Source organism: Felis catus, chromosome A1, assembly GCF_018350175.1.
Source record: "Felis catus isolate Fca126 chromosome A1, F.catus_Fca126_mat1.0, whole genome shotgun sequence".
NCBI lineage: Eukaryota > Metazoa > Chordata > Mammalia > Carnivora > Felidae > Felis > Felis catus.
The window spans coordinates 196,519,928-196,541,833 of NC_058368.1; the positions used below are offsets into that span (position 1 = coordinate 196,519,928).

At 41.1% G+C, this 21,906-nt stretch overlaps 1 protein-coding gene across 7 annotated transcripts in view; it reads right to left on the reverse strand.

The window, feature by feature from the left end:
* HMGXB3 (HMG-box containing 3) overlaps positions 1 to 21,906 on the reverse strand; it is a 47,181-nt gene that overhangs the window by 25,006 nt on the left and 269 nt on the right. For 2 of the 7 annotated variants that reach the window (XM_045036977.1, XM_006927997.5), the window contains exons 2-9: positions 19,252 to 19,390; positions 18,201 to 18,375; positions 14,147 to 14,644; positions 13,003 to 13,101; positions 6,946 to 7,077; positions 2,144 to 2,562; positions 354 to 529; positions 116 to 213 (exon numbers count right to left, since the gene is read on the reverse strand). In XM_045036977.1, coding sequence (XP_044892912.1) covers positions 116 to 213; positions 354 to 529; positions 2,144 to 2,562; positions 6,946 to 7,077; positions 13,003 to 13,101; positions 14,147 to 14,644; positions 18,201 to 18,375; positions 19,252 to 19,388 — 1,734 coding nt within the window. In that variant the 5' untranslated portion in view covers positions 19,389 to 19,390. Of the gene's footprint in view, positions 1 to 115; positions 214 to 353; positions 530 to 2,143; positions 2,563 to 6,945; positions 7,078 to 13,002; positions 13,102 to 14,146; positions 14,645 to 18,200; positions 18,376 to 19,251; positions 21,832 to 21,906 lie in introns of those variants that run through there. The other 5 variants (XM_045036972.1, XM_019810706.3, XM_019810700.3 and 2 more) reach the window with 5 other exon arrangements.

Genomic DNA, 21,906 nt, shown 5'->3' on the forward strand with positions numbered 1-21,906 from the left:
CACTTTCCAATGTAATAGGCTTCTGCCTATGGCTCTGAGACACTAAATAGAAGCCCTGTTCTCGGAGCAGCAGGCCTGCCCCCAGGATGCCCTACCTCTGGAAAACGGGTCTTACCTTCACTTCGCTGCTGTGTGATGACTGTTGGATTGGCTGGCCCAGCTGCTTCAGCGTGCTTGGCTTCAGGCCACAAGTCCTCACAGAGGGGGTTTTATCTGAGACAATCAGAAGTCAAACTGGTGACTTAAATGCATTCAGAGTCCCCCTCATTCTCTCAGCTCCATTCTCAACAACCCCACTGCTGTCCCCTTCCTATCTGACAGCTCCCCGCTCCCGGGTTTGTCCCAGCCCTTACCACTCAGGGGAAAGGCCTGCCTGGCCCTGGACAGTCCCATGCTGTTGCCTCGGCCCACATTAGATGGGGCTGGGAGGATTGCTCTCATGGGTCTTGCCGCAGCCAGTAATGAGGGCTTGCCCCGAGCTTTGCCCTTAAGCTCAGGGGCTCTGAGCCCAGGGGTGAGCGGGTCAACTCTGGAAAAAAAAAAAAAAAAAAAAAAAAAAAAGAAGGGAAACCTAAAAATTCTGGACCAAGTGGAAGAAACCAAAGCACAATCTCCAAATAGCATTTTAGCAGAGGGACAGTGTAGTAAACTCAGGGTAGATTATTTCAGGGGTCATTACGAAGATAAATACAAAATAGCGCCCACTGTGAGGAATACAAACAGCTAGTGTAGTTATAATATCTGATCTGCGTCTAATTAGTATTTAAAGTATATCAGTCTCCCAGATGAGGGAGGCTAAAACACCCGCAGAACAAAATCCACATTTTCTTGCAGGTCCAATGCTGAGCACAGAGCCTACATCACAGAAGGCTCTTGTCAAGTGACACGCTTGCCTAAAACGAACAGTCGACACTACACAGCTTCGTGCTCTAAAGATACAGAACCATCCCAAAGTATACTATAAATAAAAACAGGCAAGATGTAGAGATACATAAGTTATGCTACCATTTGCATAAAAAAAGGTAGGAAAAAATATATATACACATACACATATTTGTAGTATATGTCTAAAATTATCTCTGAAAACAGAAATTTGAGAAAACGGGTTGTCTGGAAAATGGAAATGGATGACTTAAGGATAGGCTAGAAGAGATTTTTTTCAGTGTATATTCCTTATACCCTTTGAGTTTGAATCATGTGAATATATCTCCTATTCAACAATAAACAATTTTAAATCAAATAATAGAAACCAGAATTTCTAAGCCTTGGCACTATCGACATTTTGGGCTGGGTAATTCTTTGTAGGAGCCTGTCCTGTGAATGTTTAGCAGTATCTCTGGCCTCTACCAACAAGATGCCTGCAGCACCCTTCTCCCCCACAGTTGTTAACAACCAAAAATGTCTCTAAACATTGCCACAATGTCCCCTGGGGGCAAACTGCTCCCCATTGAGAACCACTAATATAAACAAATAAGGGCCTTTAGTTACAAGACCACAACTGCCTCTGGGAAGGGGCCACATGAAAAATGCAGTCAAGCCTTTCGGGAGGGCATGGGGAGGAAAAATAGCCCATATTTATGGACCACCTCCTATCTGCAATGCACTGGGCTATGCATGCTTCACACACAATCTAAAGTCTATGAGGTCAGCCATTAAGGATTAGATTTTTCTAATATCCAACTCAAGATTTTTCAGAGGAAAGAACGGGTATGAGGTGACTATGCGCAAGGTCAAACAGAAGTCAGAGACAGATTACAACCAGAACTGAATTCTCTGATCACCAGGACAAGAATCTTTCTATACCTTGATAAGGCTTCTCTTTCCAAATCTACTATCCAGGATTGGATACTAGCTTCTAACACTGGCCTCAGCCTGTACCAACAGGATCCTAGCAAGTGCTTCTGGGAAAATGACAAGAAGGGATGCAAAGGAATGTGCCAGCAACGCACAGACAGCAGAGCGTAAGAGGAAAGGCAAATCATTCTGTGGCTCTGGGGCTTAGTTTCCATATCTCTAAAATAGGAAACATTAATTGGGCTCTGCTGCCTCTCTCAGTAATGCTAATAACGACATAAAACAAAACAAGGAACATTTCCCAACCTGCTATTCTAAAAACAATCCTGTAACATATAAACACATTTACCCTGCAGGCTTTTTGGGAGCAGGGAGAGGACTGGAGGTGCTGGTCCTCTCAGCTGGTGGTGGTATGTCTGGTCCTGGACTGTCATTCTCAGTTGTCCCCAGAGAGACCTCAGGCGGCACACCGTTCTTGACCACCGGCGTCTTCGTGGCTGCCGTACCACGATTCCCAGGAGCTTCCTTGACCAAAACATGGGCATCTGAGATGATCACTTCCTCCCACTCATTCTCCTCACCCACTTCTCTCGGAGGAGCTACACTTAGGAGCTGGCTTACAGCTTCTGAGTTCTCCAGAGTCAGTTTGGAGGCATTTTCCTTAGAGGAGTTTTGCTCAGTGGTGACAGGCTGCTGATTTCTTTTAACCACCGAACCTTTGGAGGAGACACCAGGAGCCAATTCCACTTTGACTTTGGCTGGCTTTTCCTAAAAAAAATAAGAATGCCTGTAGGCATCTGGCATTTCACAGTGGACAACACATCACAAATCTTTTCTCGTTTGCTCCTCACAACAACAACGTATGGGCAACAGACTAGGAAACTGAGACCCAGAGGCAGGAACAGGCTAATGTCAGGCGTCAAGACAAAGCTGGCCAGAATCCAAGTCTTCAGACTTCAGGTCCCCTTCACTACAGTATTCAACACCCAGGTTAGCATACAGCTGTTCTAACAAATTTCTCATTGATAGCCTCTTTAGGTTTCAGCAAATGAAGCTGGCATTTTGAACCTGACCTTTGTTCAAAGCCTGCTTCTCTAGGTCTAGAAAGAAGCTGATATGTTGCCATATTTGGGCCCAGAAGTCCCAAGCTCTTTATCTTGGTGTTCCCTTTATCCCAATGCAGTCACATCTCACATGATGAGACTCAAAAATTCCAATTCTGTTAGGGAAAACTCTATCTTTTGTCCCAGATTCTTTCAGGTGAGTCTTAAGGCTGGCTTACACACACGCCACAAACTTCTCACTCAGTCAAATTAACTCATACGTATATTAATTACTTACTAGAAAATATTCAAACTCACTATAAGTCCCAGCCACTATTTCAGGTCAGCCTACTTTAAAAATTCCTTGGTGCCTTAGCTTTTATGCTGTGGAAATATACTATTATTTATACACACACGTACGTACATACACATACATTTACCTACACACACAAGCAATTTTTTTAAAACCACGGTCGTCTCAGGAAGGTTCTTTTAACTCCATGTGAATAGTGAAAAGTGCTATAAATGAAGAGATATAAACATAGAAGCTGGGTTCTATCTAGGTTGTGCTCCACATCTAATGACTTATGTCACCTCAGACAACCTTCACCTGAACTCTCACTTTGCTACCATGAAACAAGAGGGTCGGCCTCTCACCATTCGTCAACAGCAGTACAACAGTCTTTCGGGGGGCTCAATTCATGGTGCAGGATTCCCCTGCATGCTGCAGAAGTCTAGCATCTGTGGCTGATGTTATTACCGTTTAGTATTCTCTCCCAGTCACAGACTACCAAAACGCCTTCACTTCCAAAGGGGCCTGGGCAGCACACTGCCTCTGGTTAAGAACCAACATAGATGACCTAAGAAATCTCCTGTAAAGCATTCTCCGATTCTCTAACACACAGTAAGTGTGACTTTATTAGACTTATTAGACTTTAATAAGTCCGTGAAGACAAGTTAAATACAGAGAAAAATTCCTAGTAAACTGCACTGAGCTTACTGACTGCTGGAGAGGGAAAAGTTGGTAGAAAAACAAGAGACAAGCTAAATCTCTGCAATGAAATCTCTGAGCAAAACACTGCCCACTAAGTAGGCTGTTGCAGATAAAAATTCTCTTCAGGGAGACTGAATAATTTAAGGAATCAGAGCAAAATAACTAGCTAATGAGCTCACATTTCCTTAACTCAGCCTACCCTTTTGAGATTTCACTTTCTTTCAAGATAGAAGGTAAATACCACCAGTTGCCTGCTCAGAGACCTCAATTACCACCATCAGAGAGCCAAAGGAGTGAGGCCTTGGGCTACAGAGCTTTATATACTATCTTTTGTTCCATCCAACTCATTGGGAACTGTGCCAAACGTTTCTTGGGCTAATTTTAGCCAGTATGAAACTCTGGAACAATACAAGAAAAGGTGAGTCATTTCCTGACAGGCATGAACACATTTGGAGCTTTTAGAAACTATTTATACTTGCAGCTTCAAAAATCAGAACTCCAGAAATCTTAAAATTCTGCAGCTAAACAGCATAGCAATGCCTGAGAAGTGTGATTTAGTGGAAAAGCACTGACATAATTAGCTACATGAACTTAACAAGTCACTTCTCTTGAATCTATCTTTCCTCAACTAGAGACTTGGAAATTGAACTGCCTGATAACCAAAGTCACTTCTTCCCCTAAAATTCCAAGTGCACTGATGCTAAAATGTTACCCTTTTTTTTCTTATACTCACTCACTCTGATCCTATGAAATTCTGAAATCATAGTATTTACTCTTTACATGGCAATTCTATAAAAACCTCTGGAGAAAAGAATCTGACTTAACAAATCAAGATGGGGGACAAGTACCTACGGGCGCCCGGGTGGCTCAATCGGTTAAGCGTCCAACTTCGACTCAGGTCATGATTTCACAGTTCGTGGGTTTGAGCCCTGCATCAGGCTCTGTACTGATGGTTCAGAGCCTGAAACCTGCTTCAGATTCTGAGTCTCCCTTTCTCTCTGCTCCTCCCCTGCTCACACTTTGTCTCTGTCTCTCTCTCTCAAAAATAACCATTAAAAAAAAATTTTTTTTTAAAGATGGGGGACAAGTAGCTAATAATAAAAATTTGATTTCACAACGTGAATTTGCTCTCAGAAAGAGAACCATGGCTCAAGTTATTTCAATCAAAGGAGGGAAAAAGACATAAATGAAAAAGAAAAAAAGAAAGCCAAAGTAAAAAGAGAACCTGAAGGAGACAAGGCTACAGAATGAGTTAGACTCTTCCATAAAAAAGCATCAGAAATAAGGTCATGTGACAAACCTGCTGTGCATCTGTAAAGAAGGGTCAAGGAGGAGTCCAACTACCCTATTCAATCTCCCTACTGCAGATGAGGAAGTACATTTTGGGGAGGATAATTAGGATGGGAGGAAACTGAATGGCTGCACAGCAGCACAAGACAGATGGTGAGCACAAGAAACTCAACAAAATCTGAAACACACAAGCACTGGGCCCTTCCTGCCCTGAGAACTGATAGTGTAAAAAGCAGTAATAGAGACTGTAATTCTATTACTGCCAATAATGATAGCAGTGACCTCTTGCTGAGGATTTAATCTATACTAGGAATGCACCATCCACTTTACAGGGATAATCTCATTTGATCCATCCAAAAACCCTAATGAGGTAGGCACTATTGTTCATTTCCATTTACAAATGAAAGAAAAACCAAATCAAGAATAGACATAAAATGACTTGCCCAAGATTATATAGCTAAAATCCTTGAGAGACAGAAGTTCAAACGGAGAAAAGCAGACTCCAGACGTGTACTTTTTTTTCTTATCCTCCCAAAGACACTCTTCTCTCTAACACTCTGGAAATTTCTAGGGTTTTAGGAACTCAGTGCCAGGAATCCGGTACAGAGATCAAATACCTCTTTCTTTCTTTCCCTTTAGAAGTTTATGTATTTATGCGTTTACTTATGTATTTATGTATGTATGTACATACATACATAGTCTCCACACCCAATGTAGGGCTCAAACTCACGACCCCGAGATCAAGAGTCTCATGCTCTCCCAAATGAGCCAGCCAGGCACCCCCAGAAGTGTATTTTTAAGTATTAACTTATTCTGTCTCCTGGAATTAGTGATGCCCTGAACTCCCAACATTCAGCCAGAGGGCAAAAGTCACCATCCCAGTATTTTTCAGAGATGTTCTATGGAAACTGCCCCCAAGGAACTTAAAAGGTATGGCACTATAGAATTTTTCTCTATACAGATAAATGTGGACCCTGCTGAGCTAGACACCTAACAAACACAAACCTAGCCTAAGTTATTGTCACAAAAACAATGCTCTCTCTTTCCTTTTCTACCTACCCAAATTCCAGTGATCCTTCAAGACCATCTCCTCTATATCCCATCCTGGACGATTCTAGTTCTTTTGACCCTAAACAATTTACAGTCTCATACAAAAATGTGACAAGTTATGTATGATTTATATAGTCAATATGAAGTATAAAACAAGTAACAAAGCAATGTGTTGAACTGAACTTCACAGGGGCACAGCTCTGATGCTCATTTATTTATCAAGCATCAATTACTTAGAAACAGAGACAGAAGTATACATTTGGAGAGTTAACTATGAAAGACCTAGATATCTGGTTAAGGACCTCTACTTTTAATAGCAGCTATAGGATACTGAAAGGACTTTGAGCTAAAAAGTGAGCAGATGTGAGCTACGCATCTGAGTAACTAAGCAGCCAGTGTGGAGGGTGGATTGTTAAAAATTTAACAGGAAATGAATAAACTGACATAGTGTAGTCATTCATAGGAAGTTATAAAGCAATTAAAGATAATGGTCTTGAATATTTAATGGCATGATATGTGAAGTAAAAAAAAAAAAAGGTCAAGCTACAGAACTTGTGTATTCACAGAAAAAAGACTAGAAGAAGATACAACAAAATGTTAATAATGACTTTTCTTTGGATGGTGTAAGATTATGGATGACATTTTATGAAAATGACTTACTTGTATAGTCAGAAAGTAAAAACAAATATTTATTTTTTAAGTCCTTTGCTCTAAAGGGGAACAGGGAGCCTACTTTATGGGGTTTCCAAAGCAGCAATGGCCAATGGACCTTACCTTTGGGATCCACTTCCCTCCTAGGAAGTTACCACAGATAGGGCACTTGGGTGGTTTGTGCCTGGTGACATAGGTAAAGGAGCAACCTGGGCTGGTGCATGTCCCATGGCCCCGGCGGGTGTATGTAGTGGTCTGTAAGGAAAAGAGTGGGTCAGAATCAACACCACAGCGCAAGCCCTCTCAGATCCTGAAGACCATTGTAAGCACAAAACTGCCAGGAGGATACCAGTTTGTAGAAGAATAGCCAATTCGTGGTATCTTAAATGGTCAGAATTGGAAAGGCTCTAAGATACAATTAGTTCACTTTTGAGAAATGAAGAAACTGGGTTCAAATGAGGAAAGACAGCTGCCTAGGATTACACAGGTATCAGAAGAATAGACACAGCAATAACTGCTACTAATTAATGAAGCACCACACAGCGCTGACCGCTTTACCAATATCTCATTTAACGCTTTCAGCAATTCTATGAAGTAGGTATTTGTAACTACTGAGGTTCAGAGCAGTTAAATGCTTTACCTCAAGTTGTATAGTGAATCTAGGGCACACCTAGACTTAGAACCCAGAGGTCTTTGATTCTTGGTCCTAGATTCCTTCCACGCACGTGGCTGCACACTACAGCCCTAAATACTTCGAAGAATTTGCTTCCTCTTCATTCCTGTTAGTTAAAAATCAGAGAACCTAGGACTTAGGGTTCAGAGATATAAAAATAGAGTATGGCCACTTAAAAAAAAAAAAGGGAATTCCAACAGAAATCAAGTCCTTTGATATGCAACTGAATTTAATTATCGGCATACGAATATATTCAGCTACTGGCTCTCACCATCTCCAATGATTTCCCTTTGAACAGCATGATTACAATGGGTTTTTATTTTCGGCTACAAATAGAAATTAGCCAAGCTCCATTTCTTGATTAATGCCGCAAAGGAGACATTTTCCTGTCAGATTTGTTGTGTCTTACAGATGTTTACTCAGATATTAATCCCATTTTTCCTAGCCTGGCCAAAAAGCAAAAACCTCCCTTGGAGAAACACCAAGCTGCCACTAGGCTACCTGTGCCAGAATGCCTAGGGAAAAGGTGATTCTAATAGTAGCAAGTCAAGGTTGAGGGTGAAGTAGTGTGGTAAGAGGGAAAGAGACCGGGTTTCAAGTTCCAACTCCACTACTGACACACGGGATGACCTGGGGGTAGGTCACCTTATCCCCTCTTCTGTAAAATCACCTGCCCTTCCTATTCTTCCTATTTCATGGATATCTCTTGAAAAACAAATGAGGTAAGAAATAAGGAAACATGTCGCTCAGTAAACTGTAGAAGATTCTATAGGTTTGTGAGAAATTATTATTACTGGGATATAAAACTTCTCTGATCTTCACTCCGACTGTGGCTCCATACAGAATATTCATTCTGAATACCACCAGAAAGCAGAGTAAAAATTTAAGTTAGGTCAGTTCTATAAATAAATTCCCATGAACTTGGAAAGACTCCTAAACAGCAGCTTATAGAAAGAACTTTAGGAAAAAAAATGCTAGTTTTCAAGGCTGGTGTTTCATTCTTAAGTATTATCTATAAAAGCTTTTCTGGAAGAGTCTGGCTGACACTTATTAAATTATGAGAGAATAACAATTTCCAGGAAAGCAAAGGCTCAGGCCTTTGAATTGGGTTGCAGGGGTTGTTCCTGTTTAAGATACAACTTTCTCATCTAAAAATATATTGTTTATCCAAAGTTTTAGAAGATAGACCGTGATAAGTTACAATGTACAATATTAATCCTAAAAAGCCACCATAATAACTAATACAAAGTTAACGGCTAGTAAGCCAATAAAGGAGATAAAATGGATTCATCAAAAACATCCAATTCAAAATAAAGCAAAATTAAACAGAATAAAAAAACAGTAAAATGACAAATTTAAACTTAAACATATAATTAATCACATTAAATGTATATGGCCCAAATACCACAATTAAAAAATAGAAGGTTGTCATAAAGTCTTGCTCTTAGAGCCAAACTATATACTGCTGCAAAAAAAAAAAGTACTTTAAATACAAAGATAAATAGGTTAAAAGTAAAATGCTGGAAAAAGGTAAAACTTGCTAATAACAACAATGCAAAGAAAGCTCAATATTCAAATTTCAGACTGACAAGGCATCTGGGTGGCTCAGTTAAGCATCTGACTCTTGATTTCAGCTCAGGTCATGACCCCATGGTTCCTGAGATCGAGCCCTCTGTCGGGCTTCACACTGACAGTGTGGGGCCTGCTTGGGATTCTCTCCCTCCCCCTCTTCCTCCCTACCCACCACTGCTCATGTGTGCACACACACACACACACACTCTCTCTCTCTCTCTCAAAATAAACATTAAAAAAAAAGTAAATTTCATAGCAGACAATATTGCCAGAGATAAAGAAGGTCATTTCATAATGATGAAGGGGTCAATTTACCAAGAAGACATAACAATCCTAAAGGTTTAAGTACTTAATAAAAGAGTCAACATATGACACAAAAATTAATAAAGATGGAAAAAGAAATAAATACTATTTATAGTGATAGGTGGATGTCTTTTCTTAATAACTGATAAAACAAGGCAACAGAAAATCATTAAGGATGTAAGAGTTGAATACTATCAATCAACATGACCTAATCTGTGTATAATATTCCACTCAAAAGCAAAATACACATTCTTTTCAAGTGCACACAGAACATTTATCAAGACAAACCATAACCTGGGCCATAAAATAAGTCTCAATAAATTTAAAAGGATTGTCTTACAAAATACAAAGTTCTGACTATAATGGAATTAAATCAGAAATCAATAAAAGACAAGATATCTGAAAACTCCCAAATATTTGGAAAGCAAATAATATACTTTTAAATAACTTCTGGGTCAGGGCACCTGGGTCGCTCAGTCGGTTGAGCGTCTGACTTCGGCTCAGGTCATGATCTCGCAGTTGGCGAGTTCGAGCCCCGCGTCGGGCTCTGTGTTGACAGCTCGGAGCCTGGAGCCTGCTTCAGAGTCTGTGTCGCCCTTTCTCTGCCCCTCCCCCGCTCATGCTCTGTCTCTGTCTCAAAAATAAATAAACATTAAAAAAACTTTTAAGTAACTTCTGGGTCAAAGAATAAGTTAGAAGTATTTTGAACAAAATGAAAATGAAAGTATATCAAAATTTGTGGGATGCCACTAAAGTAGTGCTTAGAGGGAAACTTATAACACTAAGCACCTATATTAGAAAAAAAAGGTCTCAAATCAATGACCTCAGCTTCTATCTTAAGAAACTAGAAAAGAATAAATGAAACCCAAAGTAAGAAGAAAGATAATAAAGACCTGGGCAAAAATCAGTGAAACAGAACATAGAAAAAACAATAGAGAAAATCAATGAAACTAAAAGCTGGTTCTTTGAAGGTCAATAAAATTGATAACCTCTAGTCAGGCTTGTTGGGGGGGGGGGGGGGCGGGGCGGAGAGAGAGAGACCCAAATTTCTGCTACCAGTGATGAGAGAAGTAAAAGCAGTAGAGTCTATAGATATTAGAAGGATAAGCATTCTTCAGCATTTTAAACACAGAATTACCACATGATCCAGCAATTCCACTCTTAGGTGTATACCCAAAACAACTGAAATCAAGGACTCAAGCAGACACTTATCCACCAAAGTTCACAGGAGCAATATTCACAACAGCCCAAAGGTGAAAACACACTAGATGTCCATCAATGTTTAAGAATGGATAAATATAGCATATACACACAATGGAATATCATTCAGCCATAAAAAGGAATGAAATTCTGATACATGGTACAAGATAGGTGAACCTTGACAACATTATGCTAAGTGAAAAAAGGAGAGACCATGAGGACAATATTTGCATGACTCCAATTATATGAGGTACCTAAACCATGCAAATTCAGAGACAGAAAGTAAAATAGAGGTTACCAGGGGTCGCGGGAGGGAAGAAAGGAGAGTTATAGTTTAATAGGTACAAGGTTTCTGTTTGGGATGATGAAACTTCTGGAAATAGATACTGGTAATGACTCCACAACAATGTCAATATACTTAATGACACCGAATTATACCCTTAAAAATGGATAAAATGATAAATTTTATGTTATGCCTACTTTACCACAGTTTAAAAAAAAAAATAAAGGAATGTTTCGAACAATTTTACATCAATAAATTTCACAACTTATATGAGATGAACAAATTCCCTGAAAGACGAACTACCAAAGCTCACTCAAAAACAGATAATTTAGGGGTGCCTGGGTGGCTCAGTCGGGTGAGCATCCGACTCTTGATTTCCGCTCAGGTCACGACCTCAGAGCCCAAATCAGACTCTGCACTGAGCATGGGGCCTGTTTGGGATTCTCTCTCTTCCTCTCTCTCTCTGCCCCTCTTCCCCACTCATGGACGCGCTATCAAAATAAACATTTAAAAAAAAATAATCGAAATAGTCCTATACATATTTTAAAAATTGGACTTGCAGTTAAAAATCTTCCCACAAAGAAGTCTCCAGGTCCAGAATGACTTCACCAGCAATTACCAAATGTTTAAAGAAGAAATAATGCCAATACTATACAAACTCTTCCAGAAAAATGAAGAGGAAAAAGTACTTCCTAGCTCTATTAGGTAAGCATTACCCTGATACTAAAGCCAGATAAGCAATATACAAGAAAATTAGAGACCAACATCCTTCATGAATATAGACACAAAATTTCTGCGCAAAACTTCAGCAAAACAAATCCAACGATATGCTGGAAGAATAACACCTCAATGCCAAGTGGGGTTTATTCCAGGAATGTAGGGTTGGTTTAACATTTGAAAAACAATGAAATTAACCACGTTAACAAACTAAAAAAGAAAATCCCTACAACCATCTCAACAAACATAGGAAAAACATTTGACACAATCCAACATCCATTCCCGATAAAAGCTCCCAGCAAATTAGGAATATAAGAGAACTTCTTAAATTTGATTAGGGTATCTTTGAAAAACCTATAACTAATATTACACCTAGTGGTGAAAGACTGAATGCTTTCCTCGTAAGACAAGGAACAAGACAAAGATATCTGCTCTCACCATTTTTATTCAATTATACTGGAGGTCCTAGACAGGGTGATAAGAAATAAGGAATCCAGATCAGAAAGGAGGAAATAAAACTGTCCTTATTCACAGACAACATGACCATCTATGTAGAAAATGCAACAGAAACTACAAAAAGGCTACCAGGAAACATGAGTTTAACAAAGTTGCAAAATACAAATTTAATATACAAAAAAAATCAATTATATTATCATATACTAGTAGTGAACAATCAGATACTGAAAACAGTTTTGGGGTGCCTGGGTGGCTCAGTCAGTTAAGTGTCTGACTCTTGATTTTGGCTCAGGTCATGATCTTGCAGTTTTGTGAGCTTGAACCCCACGTTGGGCTCTGTGCTGACAGCACAGAGCCTGCTTGGGATTCTCTCTGCTCCTCCCTCACATTCGCTGTCTCTCTCAAAATAAATAGGTAAACTTTAAAAAAAAAAAAAAAGAAAAAAGCTTTGGAATAACATTACAATAGCATAAAAAACATGAAATATTTAGGGATAAATCTCAGCCCATATGCTGCAGTATGTGATGGAAAATAACATTAACTGAGAATCAAAAGACTAGGGTCCTGGTTCTGGCTTGTTTTGCAGCCCAGTGGTTTTGGATACTTAGGAGAACAAGTCCTTTCTCTTCTCTGGCCCTTTTTTCTAATCGGTACAGTAATAAGATTGAATCAGATCAGTGGCCCCTCAATTTTTCTATATCATGTATGCTTCTGAGAATTTGGAAAGAGGTACCGAACCTATCCTAGGTAAATGCTCTTAAGAAGAAAAGTTCGTATGTAACTTGAGGAGTTTAAGGGTCCTGCAGCACCCCATTCACAGACCCTCCCCATACCCCTCTGCCCAGTAAATACCTGGACCAGATAATTTGAGTTTGCCAGTGGTACTACTGTCTTAACGTTACTAGGACTTTTACAAAACTACCTGGAAGAGAATTCTTACGGAGCCCTAATCTCCATCAGCTCCCCACACACTGACCAGTTTGATGGAGGTGGGGTTCTCCACAACTGAGTAGGCAGGAAGAGGCAACATGATGAACTGCGTGGCTGGCGCAGAGGAGCTACTCTCACTGGGATCCTGTGGGCACACGGAGAGAAGGACGGTTTTACTGAGATGGAATAAAGAACAAACACCCAGGGCCACCCACAACACTGAAAGACTGATCAAGTCCAATAACAACAATGTGCTTGCCCAAAAAAACGAATCTATGATCATCTCAAAACTTTAATTTAGAATAAAGAGAAAACTGTTACTGCAGAGAATGTGCTATCCTCATTTCACAGATGAGAAAAGTGAGGTTCTAACAGACTTAGGATTCCTAAAATCACATAAGCACTTAGTGAAAGAATCCAAGTCTTCTGACCCTGTCACATGTTCTTAACACCCTATCAATCTGCCTTAAGCAGGCAGGTGGCATGCTTCATTATCATAAATAGCAGGGAGGCAACAAACAAAATGGACTTAGGCCTACCATAGATTCCTCCGCAAGGGGGTACCTGCTCTCCTCTCATACATGTAGGCCATCCTACATTCCTCTCAGCCTAAGCAGAACTCCTACTCTCTAAGGATGCAACACTACCCAGGGTAATAGAGGGGAGCCACGCAGTGGGACCACTGAAGCTGCTCTTTCCCCTCAGCTGGGCATGACACTTATGCCACTGGAGAGACTCCTCTTAACTGTAAGTCCCATCGATCTGGCCTTAAGTAGAGCTTCCTTTTTCCTACACACTCTATGCCCAGGAAGACCATCTGAACACTCTCCTCAACAGTTCAAGGTACTATTGTGTTTGCCAAAACAATCTTCAGGGAACATAAAATCCTAACAGCTTGACAGATCCTGGCTTCGATTCATGGATAGCCCATATCATTTAAATGCTATTAATCTACCTCTGGACTATCTCATGTGAAGAAAACCCTAGCTATCATGGGCAAGAGGAGTTGGTAAGAGTGCCTAAGAAACTGAAGAGAACTTTAGAGTAAGCCCGGGGGCAAAAAGGTTCAAGAGGACTGTAGTCCTACTAGAAGTCCACACCAGTACTCTTAATTACCACCGCATGGCACTTGCTGCCTTTGGAGGAATTTCAGATAAAGCAAAAGAGACATCAGTACCAAAGTCACTTACCCTCATGACAGTTACCACTGACATGCTCTCCCCAACCTGGGGGTGGGGCATAGCCAGGCTTCCGGTGGGGAGGTCTGGTGAGCCGTTCACTAAGGTCTCTTCAATCACCAGGCTTGTCTGGTACGGTTGGTGGCTCTCTCCTACCTCCAGGGAAGCCTCCTCCAGGAGCACATCCTGGCTGAGGATCTCTGAGGTAGCGATCTCTTGTACAGCACCTGGCTGGGCAAGGGCTCCCACCTCCTCAGCTAGGGCCTCCACAGCCAGGCACTGCTCTGCCATGCCTGCATGGCTGGGCACTGCCTCCGGGGCAGCACTGGACACAAGAGATGGCCCTTTAGGGGATATCTGGTTCTGGGCCACACAAAGCTCTAGCTGAGGGCAGTTCCGATCCTCCTGTAGGCTGCTCTTGGGGATGATGATGTAATCTGAGCGGGGGAGGATCTTGCGGAAACCTGGGATGTCCGGAACCACAGCAGTCAGTGCAGAGAGCTTAGAGTTCTGAGGATGAGTAAGCCAGGAAGGGGAAGACAAGCAGAGATAAATGGCATGAGACTGCATGGACATACACGTATGATGATTTTTTTCCCCCCCTGTAAAAGGGTACCAGAAAGACTCCTCTCTTGACCCCAAGACTTAGTTAGGGTCAGCCTCCGTCAACAGCAATGTCACCCTCATCTGAATCACAGTTTCACCAATGTAGCTTACTTGCTCAGTCACACAGGAGACAGACAGATAAAATAGATCAGACTCTGAAAGGGCACTGATCTTGGCATTTGGAACTGTGAGCTGGAATCCCAGATCTGCATAGTTTTGAGCAAATACTTTCCACTTTTTAGGTCTTGCTGCCCCATCTATAAAATGAAGAAGCTGAATTTAGCTATTTATGAGTTCTTCCCAGCTCTGGTACTTTAGGATTCCAAAGTGGCAGAAGATTGAAACATGAGAATGTACAATGTTCAGTAAAATCCCAAAACGCCTAAAATACAAGTCAACAGGTCAAACTGGAACTCAAGGCAGCAAGCAAGGATTCTGATAACACTGGTTTCTCCCAGACTTACAAAGATGAACCGATCACATCATGAGACAAAGTGTGTATGGATGGGGATATCTGACAAGGACCTGAATATACTGGTGGGGGTGGGGGAGTGGGCCAGATAGAAATATGAACACTGACTAGGATCTTAAAGTTTAGAAAACACTTTCCCGACCTTAAAAACAACACTATTAAGTTGGGTACTATAATTATTCCTACCAAAACTTAGGGAGGTAAATTTTCTTAAAATACAAAATTAGAAAGTAATAAAGCTAGGACTCTAAGCCAGCTCTTCTAAGGAGCAAGGAAACCAGGTATTAAAAGCACAACCCTTCATGGCTAATTGGTACCCAAGAAAAAGGTGCTTTTGTTTTCTTTTTTCAAATTAAACTGAAAGTTACCCAATAAGTAAAACAGAAAAGTTCAAAGTCAACAGTTAAGTGAGAACTGAAATTAAATGGAAATAATTTCAGATGCATCTTTTAAAAGGAACACTAAGTCCATTACAAAAGGATCCTTAAATAAATCAAAAGCAAGAAGTCGATGAGACTACTTAAGGTACAAAGGAAGCACTCAGAGATGAAAGTTAAAAGAAGCACTCAGATGAAACATAAAAGCAGACAGGCCAAATCCTTTATGGAGCCTTTACTGGAGAGATAATGGAGAAATGACATTCTCAAGTCACCCTTTGAAGCAGACAGGTCAGGAGAACAAGATTAAGTGGTAGCAAATGCAAAGAATGATCTGGACTTAATCAACAAATCCGCGCACAGAGAAACCAGGCTGGCCTGAATGACGCTGGAACCACGGGTCTTGCCACTTGGCAAGACACTGGAAGGGCTGCCGAGACGCCAAGCTGCCACAAAGTCTCTGACAGGCTTTCAAAGTGCGCAGGCAGGAGGGTCTCACCTTCACACCAGGCAACATGGGAGAGTTCAAAACAGCACCTAAAGCCTTCCCCAGTCTTGGCACGTTCAGATGCTCATGAAATACCACCTTTTCTTATTATGTGGCCACTGGACACTTAACCTAGTAAAGAGTGATATTTATCGACGAAGGCAGTGTATGCCAAGGACTCAGCTAGATGCTTTATGTTATCTATTTTAAACACTGTAAGCAGTTACTATTACTCCCCACTTTATAAATGAGGAAACTAAGACTCAAAGATTAAGTGATTCTTCCAAGGTCACAGCTAGTTAATATCAGAGATAATCTATTCATGTTCTTGGCAGTAGTGGCAGAGATGACGGTAAATATATAAAATCCCATGTGGATACTGCAGATGATTTACTTAAAAAAAAAAAATTTAAAGTCTTAATAAGGACAAGGGGTGCCTGGATGGCTCAGTCCAACTCTTGATTTCAGCTCAGGTCATGATCTCACAGTTCGTGAGTTTGAGCCCCACGTTGGACTCTGCCCTGACAGTGCAGAACCTGCTTCGGATTCTCTGTCTCCTTCTCTCGGTGGCTCTGCCCTGCTCGCTCTCCATCTCTCTCTCTCTCAAAATAAATAAACAAACATTTAAAAACAATTTTTTTTTAAAGTCTTAATAAGGACCTATATTACTGTCTACCCTTAAATGCTATTATCACTCTGGGAATAGGGAAAATTTTCTCGTATCAGGGCAAAAGGTTGCTGAATTTATAATGGGGAAACCACAGGGGTATATGCACTTAATTCCTAAATTCCACTTTCCATCTCCAACAGGAATTGTCTCCCAGATTATTTATAAACAAATCATCTAAAGGAGGGGATACAAAGTGGTATCTCCAAGACCGTAGATAGCACAAAACTCTTCCAGAAGAGGAATGCCAAGCCAATTTAAGGACAACATAATCTAAATGGCATTGGCAGACGGCTCCACTAAGGGAAAACACAACCTCTTCTGCTGTAACACAGTTGTTGCATTCCTGAAGAACCTTTGCTCTATATTATCCAAAAAGAAAGTAGAGACAATGTTTCAACTGAAAAAAAGAGTTAAGGTTAACCCTGCAGTAACCGGGATATTTTTCCTGCAGGAATTTGTTAAAAACAAACAAAACAGAACAAAAAAACAGCCCTGGGGCACCCGGGTGGCTCAGTTGGTTGAACATCCAGACTCTTTAATTTTGGCATAGGTCATGGGATCAAGCCCCACATTGGGCTCCACACTGAGCATGGAGCTTGCTTAAGATTTTCTCTTTTCTTTTCTTTTGAGCCTGCTTAAGATTTTCTCTTTCCTTTCTTTCTTTCTCCCTTTGCCCCTCTCACCTACTTGTGCCCTCTAGCTCTTTCTCTTAAAAAAGAGTAAAAACAAACAAACAAAAATAAGCCAGCCCTATTAACAGTTGCCAGTGTGTTTTGTTACTATGAACTAGAAATACACAATGGCTGACAGGCACAAACTGGAAGGCACTCTAGAGTATTCTTTAATTCAAGCCTCAGTCTCCTCCATCATCTTCAGCTTTAACCTTGCATTTCTGCTTCTGGCACAGTGCACAACCACCAGCGGGTAACAGAAGAATGTGACATTATACAAAGCAGCTATATCTACTTCTAAACTCTGCAAGCCAAGCCCAACTGCTGATTATGTTATAACTGATAGCAACCAGCACGACACACATGCATTACGTTCAATGAGTAACATGAACACTGTGCAGGAAAAATGCCTATATAAGCTACTACATGAAGACAAAACTTGGGGCACCTGGGTGGCTCAGTCGGTTAAGCATCCAACTCTTGGTTTCAGCTCAGGTCTTGATCTCACTGTTCGTGGGACTGAGCCCTGTGCTGAGCTCTGCACTGACAGCACAAAGTCTGCTTGGGATTCATTCCCGCCCCCCCCCCTCAGCCCCTCCCTCACACGTGCATGCTCTCTCTCTCAAAATAAATGAATAGACCTTAAAAAAGAAAAACTAAAAAAAGATAAAACGGACTCAAAGTTTTCCCAAGAAAAGGAAACAAGAGAATAGGAGGCTGGTCTTCCCAAGGCCTTCACCACTGACCCAGAGGAGAAATTAGTTGGAAAACAAAATTACTTACAGGATCCAAACCTTCTTTCTCTAGTTTGGCTTTCTCCAGATAATAACTCCTCTCAGCCACACTCAGGAGCCTCCAACTTTCACTAATCTTCTTATTGATCTCGGATTGAGGGAGGTGGGGGAGCTCCTGCTGCACTTTCAAGTAGATGTCGTAATAGTAGAGAAGGTAAGCCGACCTAAAGGAAGCAGTGACTTCTTCAGATTTTCCCTCATTCGACCAGTAAATACTGCAGTGTTAGGGTTTGACAGTAAAGAGGCAAAAACCTAGCTTTTTATTTCAAAGGATTTAACCAAACAGGGACTGAAGCAAAACAAACATTTAAATAACAGCCCCAGACGGTGTACAGGTTTCTCCCTCCAGAAAGCTGGAAGCAGAAGCTTGTCTGATTCACTTTTCAATGGACCGCATTTTCTACAGGAATGACTGGCTTTAAAGGCCAGTATGAGCAAAGATATACAAGTGCCCTGTCACTCCTCTCTCAGGGAAAGGTTACTTAGGGGGCTGATCGCAATCTGGTTATCACTCACATGCTTTACTCCTCTACACAGCCTCTGGCCATCTCACCGGTGAACAGCACCTCCCCAGAGTTGAGAAAGGGAAGTAAATGAACTACCAAAGTAACCTGAAACTGGTAACTTCAGCAAGAAGTTTGGAGTGTTTAGTTAAGAGGGAGATTAGAGCTACAGTATGGATAGTCTTTATAGACATCGCTGATACTGTTTATGATTCTGTAGTTTTATTAATGCCTGATTTTAAATGCTTCAGTATCGACAATGACAATAATACATAACACAGTTCATTTGTACATAGCTTCCACCATTTGTACAGTACAATTTCCAGTGACAGGAAAACATGATCATAATCTGGCCAGGAATGGCAATTGCTGGTATCACTTCCTACTTCCCATCCCCTTCTCCCCACAACACCACACCCGTTCAATAACAGACATGGCACTCTCAAAGAATCTGGACACAGCCCAAGGTCTTCCTCAACACAGTTTTCCAAGCAGCTTGTGTTTATAAATGTCAGCTACCTAAACGTGTTGGCTAACCTGGGTTTCTTGGCCTTTTCTCCATGTATTTTATACTTTTTCTTCTTCTTGGGTGGCCCAGGAGAGGTATAACAGTAGGCTTCCTCAATTTCCTCCATCACGACAGTTACCTCAGTACCATCATATGATGCATCCATGGCTAGAGCAAAGGCAAACACAAACAAGTTTCAAGAATCTATCCTAAAAAGGACAGCAGGCACTTGATCCAGTGATCCCCTATCTCTGCCAGGCCCTTAAGGTTCAGTCATTTCCCAAACTCAGCAGATCCTAGGAAGCACTGGGAGGAGGAGGGGGGGGGGCGGAGTACTTAACAAACATACAGATTCCAGGGTTCCACCTCAGCTTTTCAGAATCCGAAATCTCCAAGAGGGTATGGAAATCTGCATGCTTAACAAGTGTCCCAGGTGATTCCTTTGACTAGGCAAATTTAGGATCACTAGCTTAGACAGCCCATTTGCTTATAATCATTCATGGGACGTAATAATTCTTCAACTCAAAGAATAGCCCCCACATTATAAGAATTCCATATGGTAACAGGTAAAAAGAATACTTAGCCAGGAGTCAGAAGTTCTGGACCCTCTCTCATGTTTCATTACCTTAAGCAAACTGCTTCAATGATTCATTCAGACACGCAGTAAGTGGCTGTATGTAATAGATTTCTTTACACTCTGCCAGCTTGTGTGACTTTGAGCAGGTAGGTCCTTCAGCTAGTTCAGGTTCGAGTCTTTCACATATAAAAAGAAAGATGTCTCATCCACCTTTGCTACAGATTTACAGTGATAAGGCTCAAAGGATACCATAGAAGTAAGTCTATTTGAGAATAGTCAAGTGCTACACAAAATAAAGGGTTCATTAGTAAAGATTAATAATCTGTGGTTTCATGACATGCCTAAGGCCACCACACCCAAATAGGGACTGAACAGATTTTTTTTTTTTTTTAATTGAAAAAGCCAACTCTCCGAGCCTTCTTTCATTATACTACACCGCTCCCCATCTCCACTGGCAATCCTCTAAACCAGCACTGTTCAATACCCTTTCTGCAAATGATGGGAATGTTCTGTATCTGTGCTCTCCAATACGGCTACTAAGCACCTGAAATATGACTAGTATGATTGAGGAACCAAATTAATTTGGTTTTGTTTAAATGTAATGAATTTAAATTAGCCACATATATGGCTAGAGTATTGGACAGCTTAGGTTTAAACGGCAATCTGACAGACCAACATTACTGTCCGGCCTAAGAAACAGAAAATCTATGAACGGATTTTGCTGGAAAAAGAAAGGCACAAAAAAACCTGAATGACGAGTTCAAGAAGAGCTAGTATATTTGTGGCCACAAGAGCTAGTATATCTGTGGCCACGTTCTTAGTAGGAGTTTTACCCAAAAGACTCCATCCTTAGAGGGAGAAAGGTTTCCAGAAACCACTTCAATTTTATGAGACAGAAATGATACACTGTTGTTGCTCCTGAAAATCTGTCAGAAGAGAACTTAGGCTTCTGGGAGGAGGGAGTCGGAGCAGAAAACACAGGAGACATCTGTGTATTACAAAGCCCACTCACATCTCATTTAAACCTCACTCAACAAATGACGAGGTTACCTGGTTAAGGTATAACGAGAAAAAGAGCACTGCATGTTGAGCAGCGCACGAAGACCTGGCTTCAAGGCTCAACTCTAACCATGTGATCTCAGACAAGTCGATACTCCACCCCGAATTTCAGTTGTTCCTTATGTGCGATGAAAAAGCTGAAACAGGTAAGCTGCTAAATTTGGGGAAGGCAAGAATACCTTTGAGAATGCTATGAAAGCTAAAAACCCTCCCCTAGAAAATGCAGACAAACAATGTGTCACCTATAACTTTAAAGACACCCCCAGTCAAAAACACATTCTTCCCAAGGTTCTTTCTCATTCTGTGTCACTTTAATGATTTCCCTTCCCATTAAAACAAATAAACCCTGCATTCTGTCACAGTGCAACCCAGGAAGAGAATATAACCCACAACTTGGTTGGGTAAGTTGACAGACCAGTGCCTTCACAGGGTAAGGGTAGCTAGAATTCAAATCAAGGCTATGTAGGTACTGTCCTTTTTTTGCCCTTAATCAATTGACTTTTCAGCCCTTGAGAGTCTTGCAAAGAAAAGCAGTAACTGCAGGAAAGCATCTGTAAAGAATGCCATATAAGATTTTAGCACCCAGAGCAAAAACAATTTAGGAAACAGAGTCATTACAATCACCTTGGGGTGGGGGCAGGAATAGATTGTCCTGGGTTTTTGCTTGTTTGACTACCCCATTTTAACCTGGGTCCAAGATGATTTTCAGACCCTAGGCCTCAATACACCAGTGCAAAAAAAGGCAGGATAATATAAAGGTTAAAACCAAGGGCTCTAGAAGGCAAAAGATCAGGATTCTAAGTTACCCATTTTAACGGCATCCACACAGAGCTCTATGACCTTGAGAAACCTACTTACTCTCTCAGCCTCACTGTTCTCATCTGTAAAACAGGATTAAGGGCAATACGTGAAATCTGAGACACTTTGTTCTTTCAGACGCTCCTCATAACCTCACGAGATGGCCTTTGACGGTTCGACTAAGGGCCATGGCTTGCCTTTGAGCTAGTTCTTTCCCCTCTCGGGGTCTCAGACGTCCCTTCCGAATGCG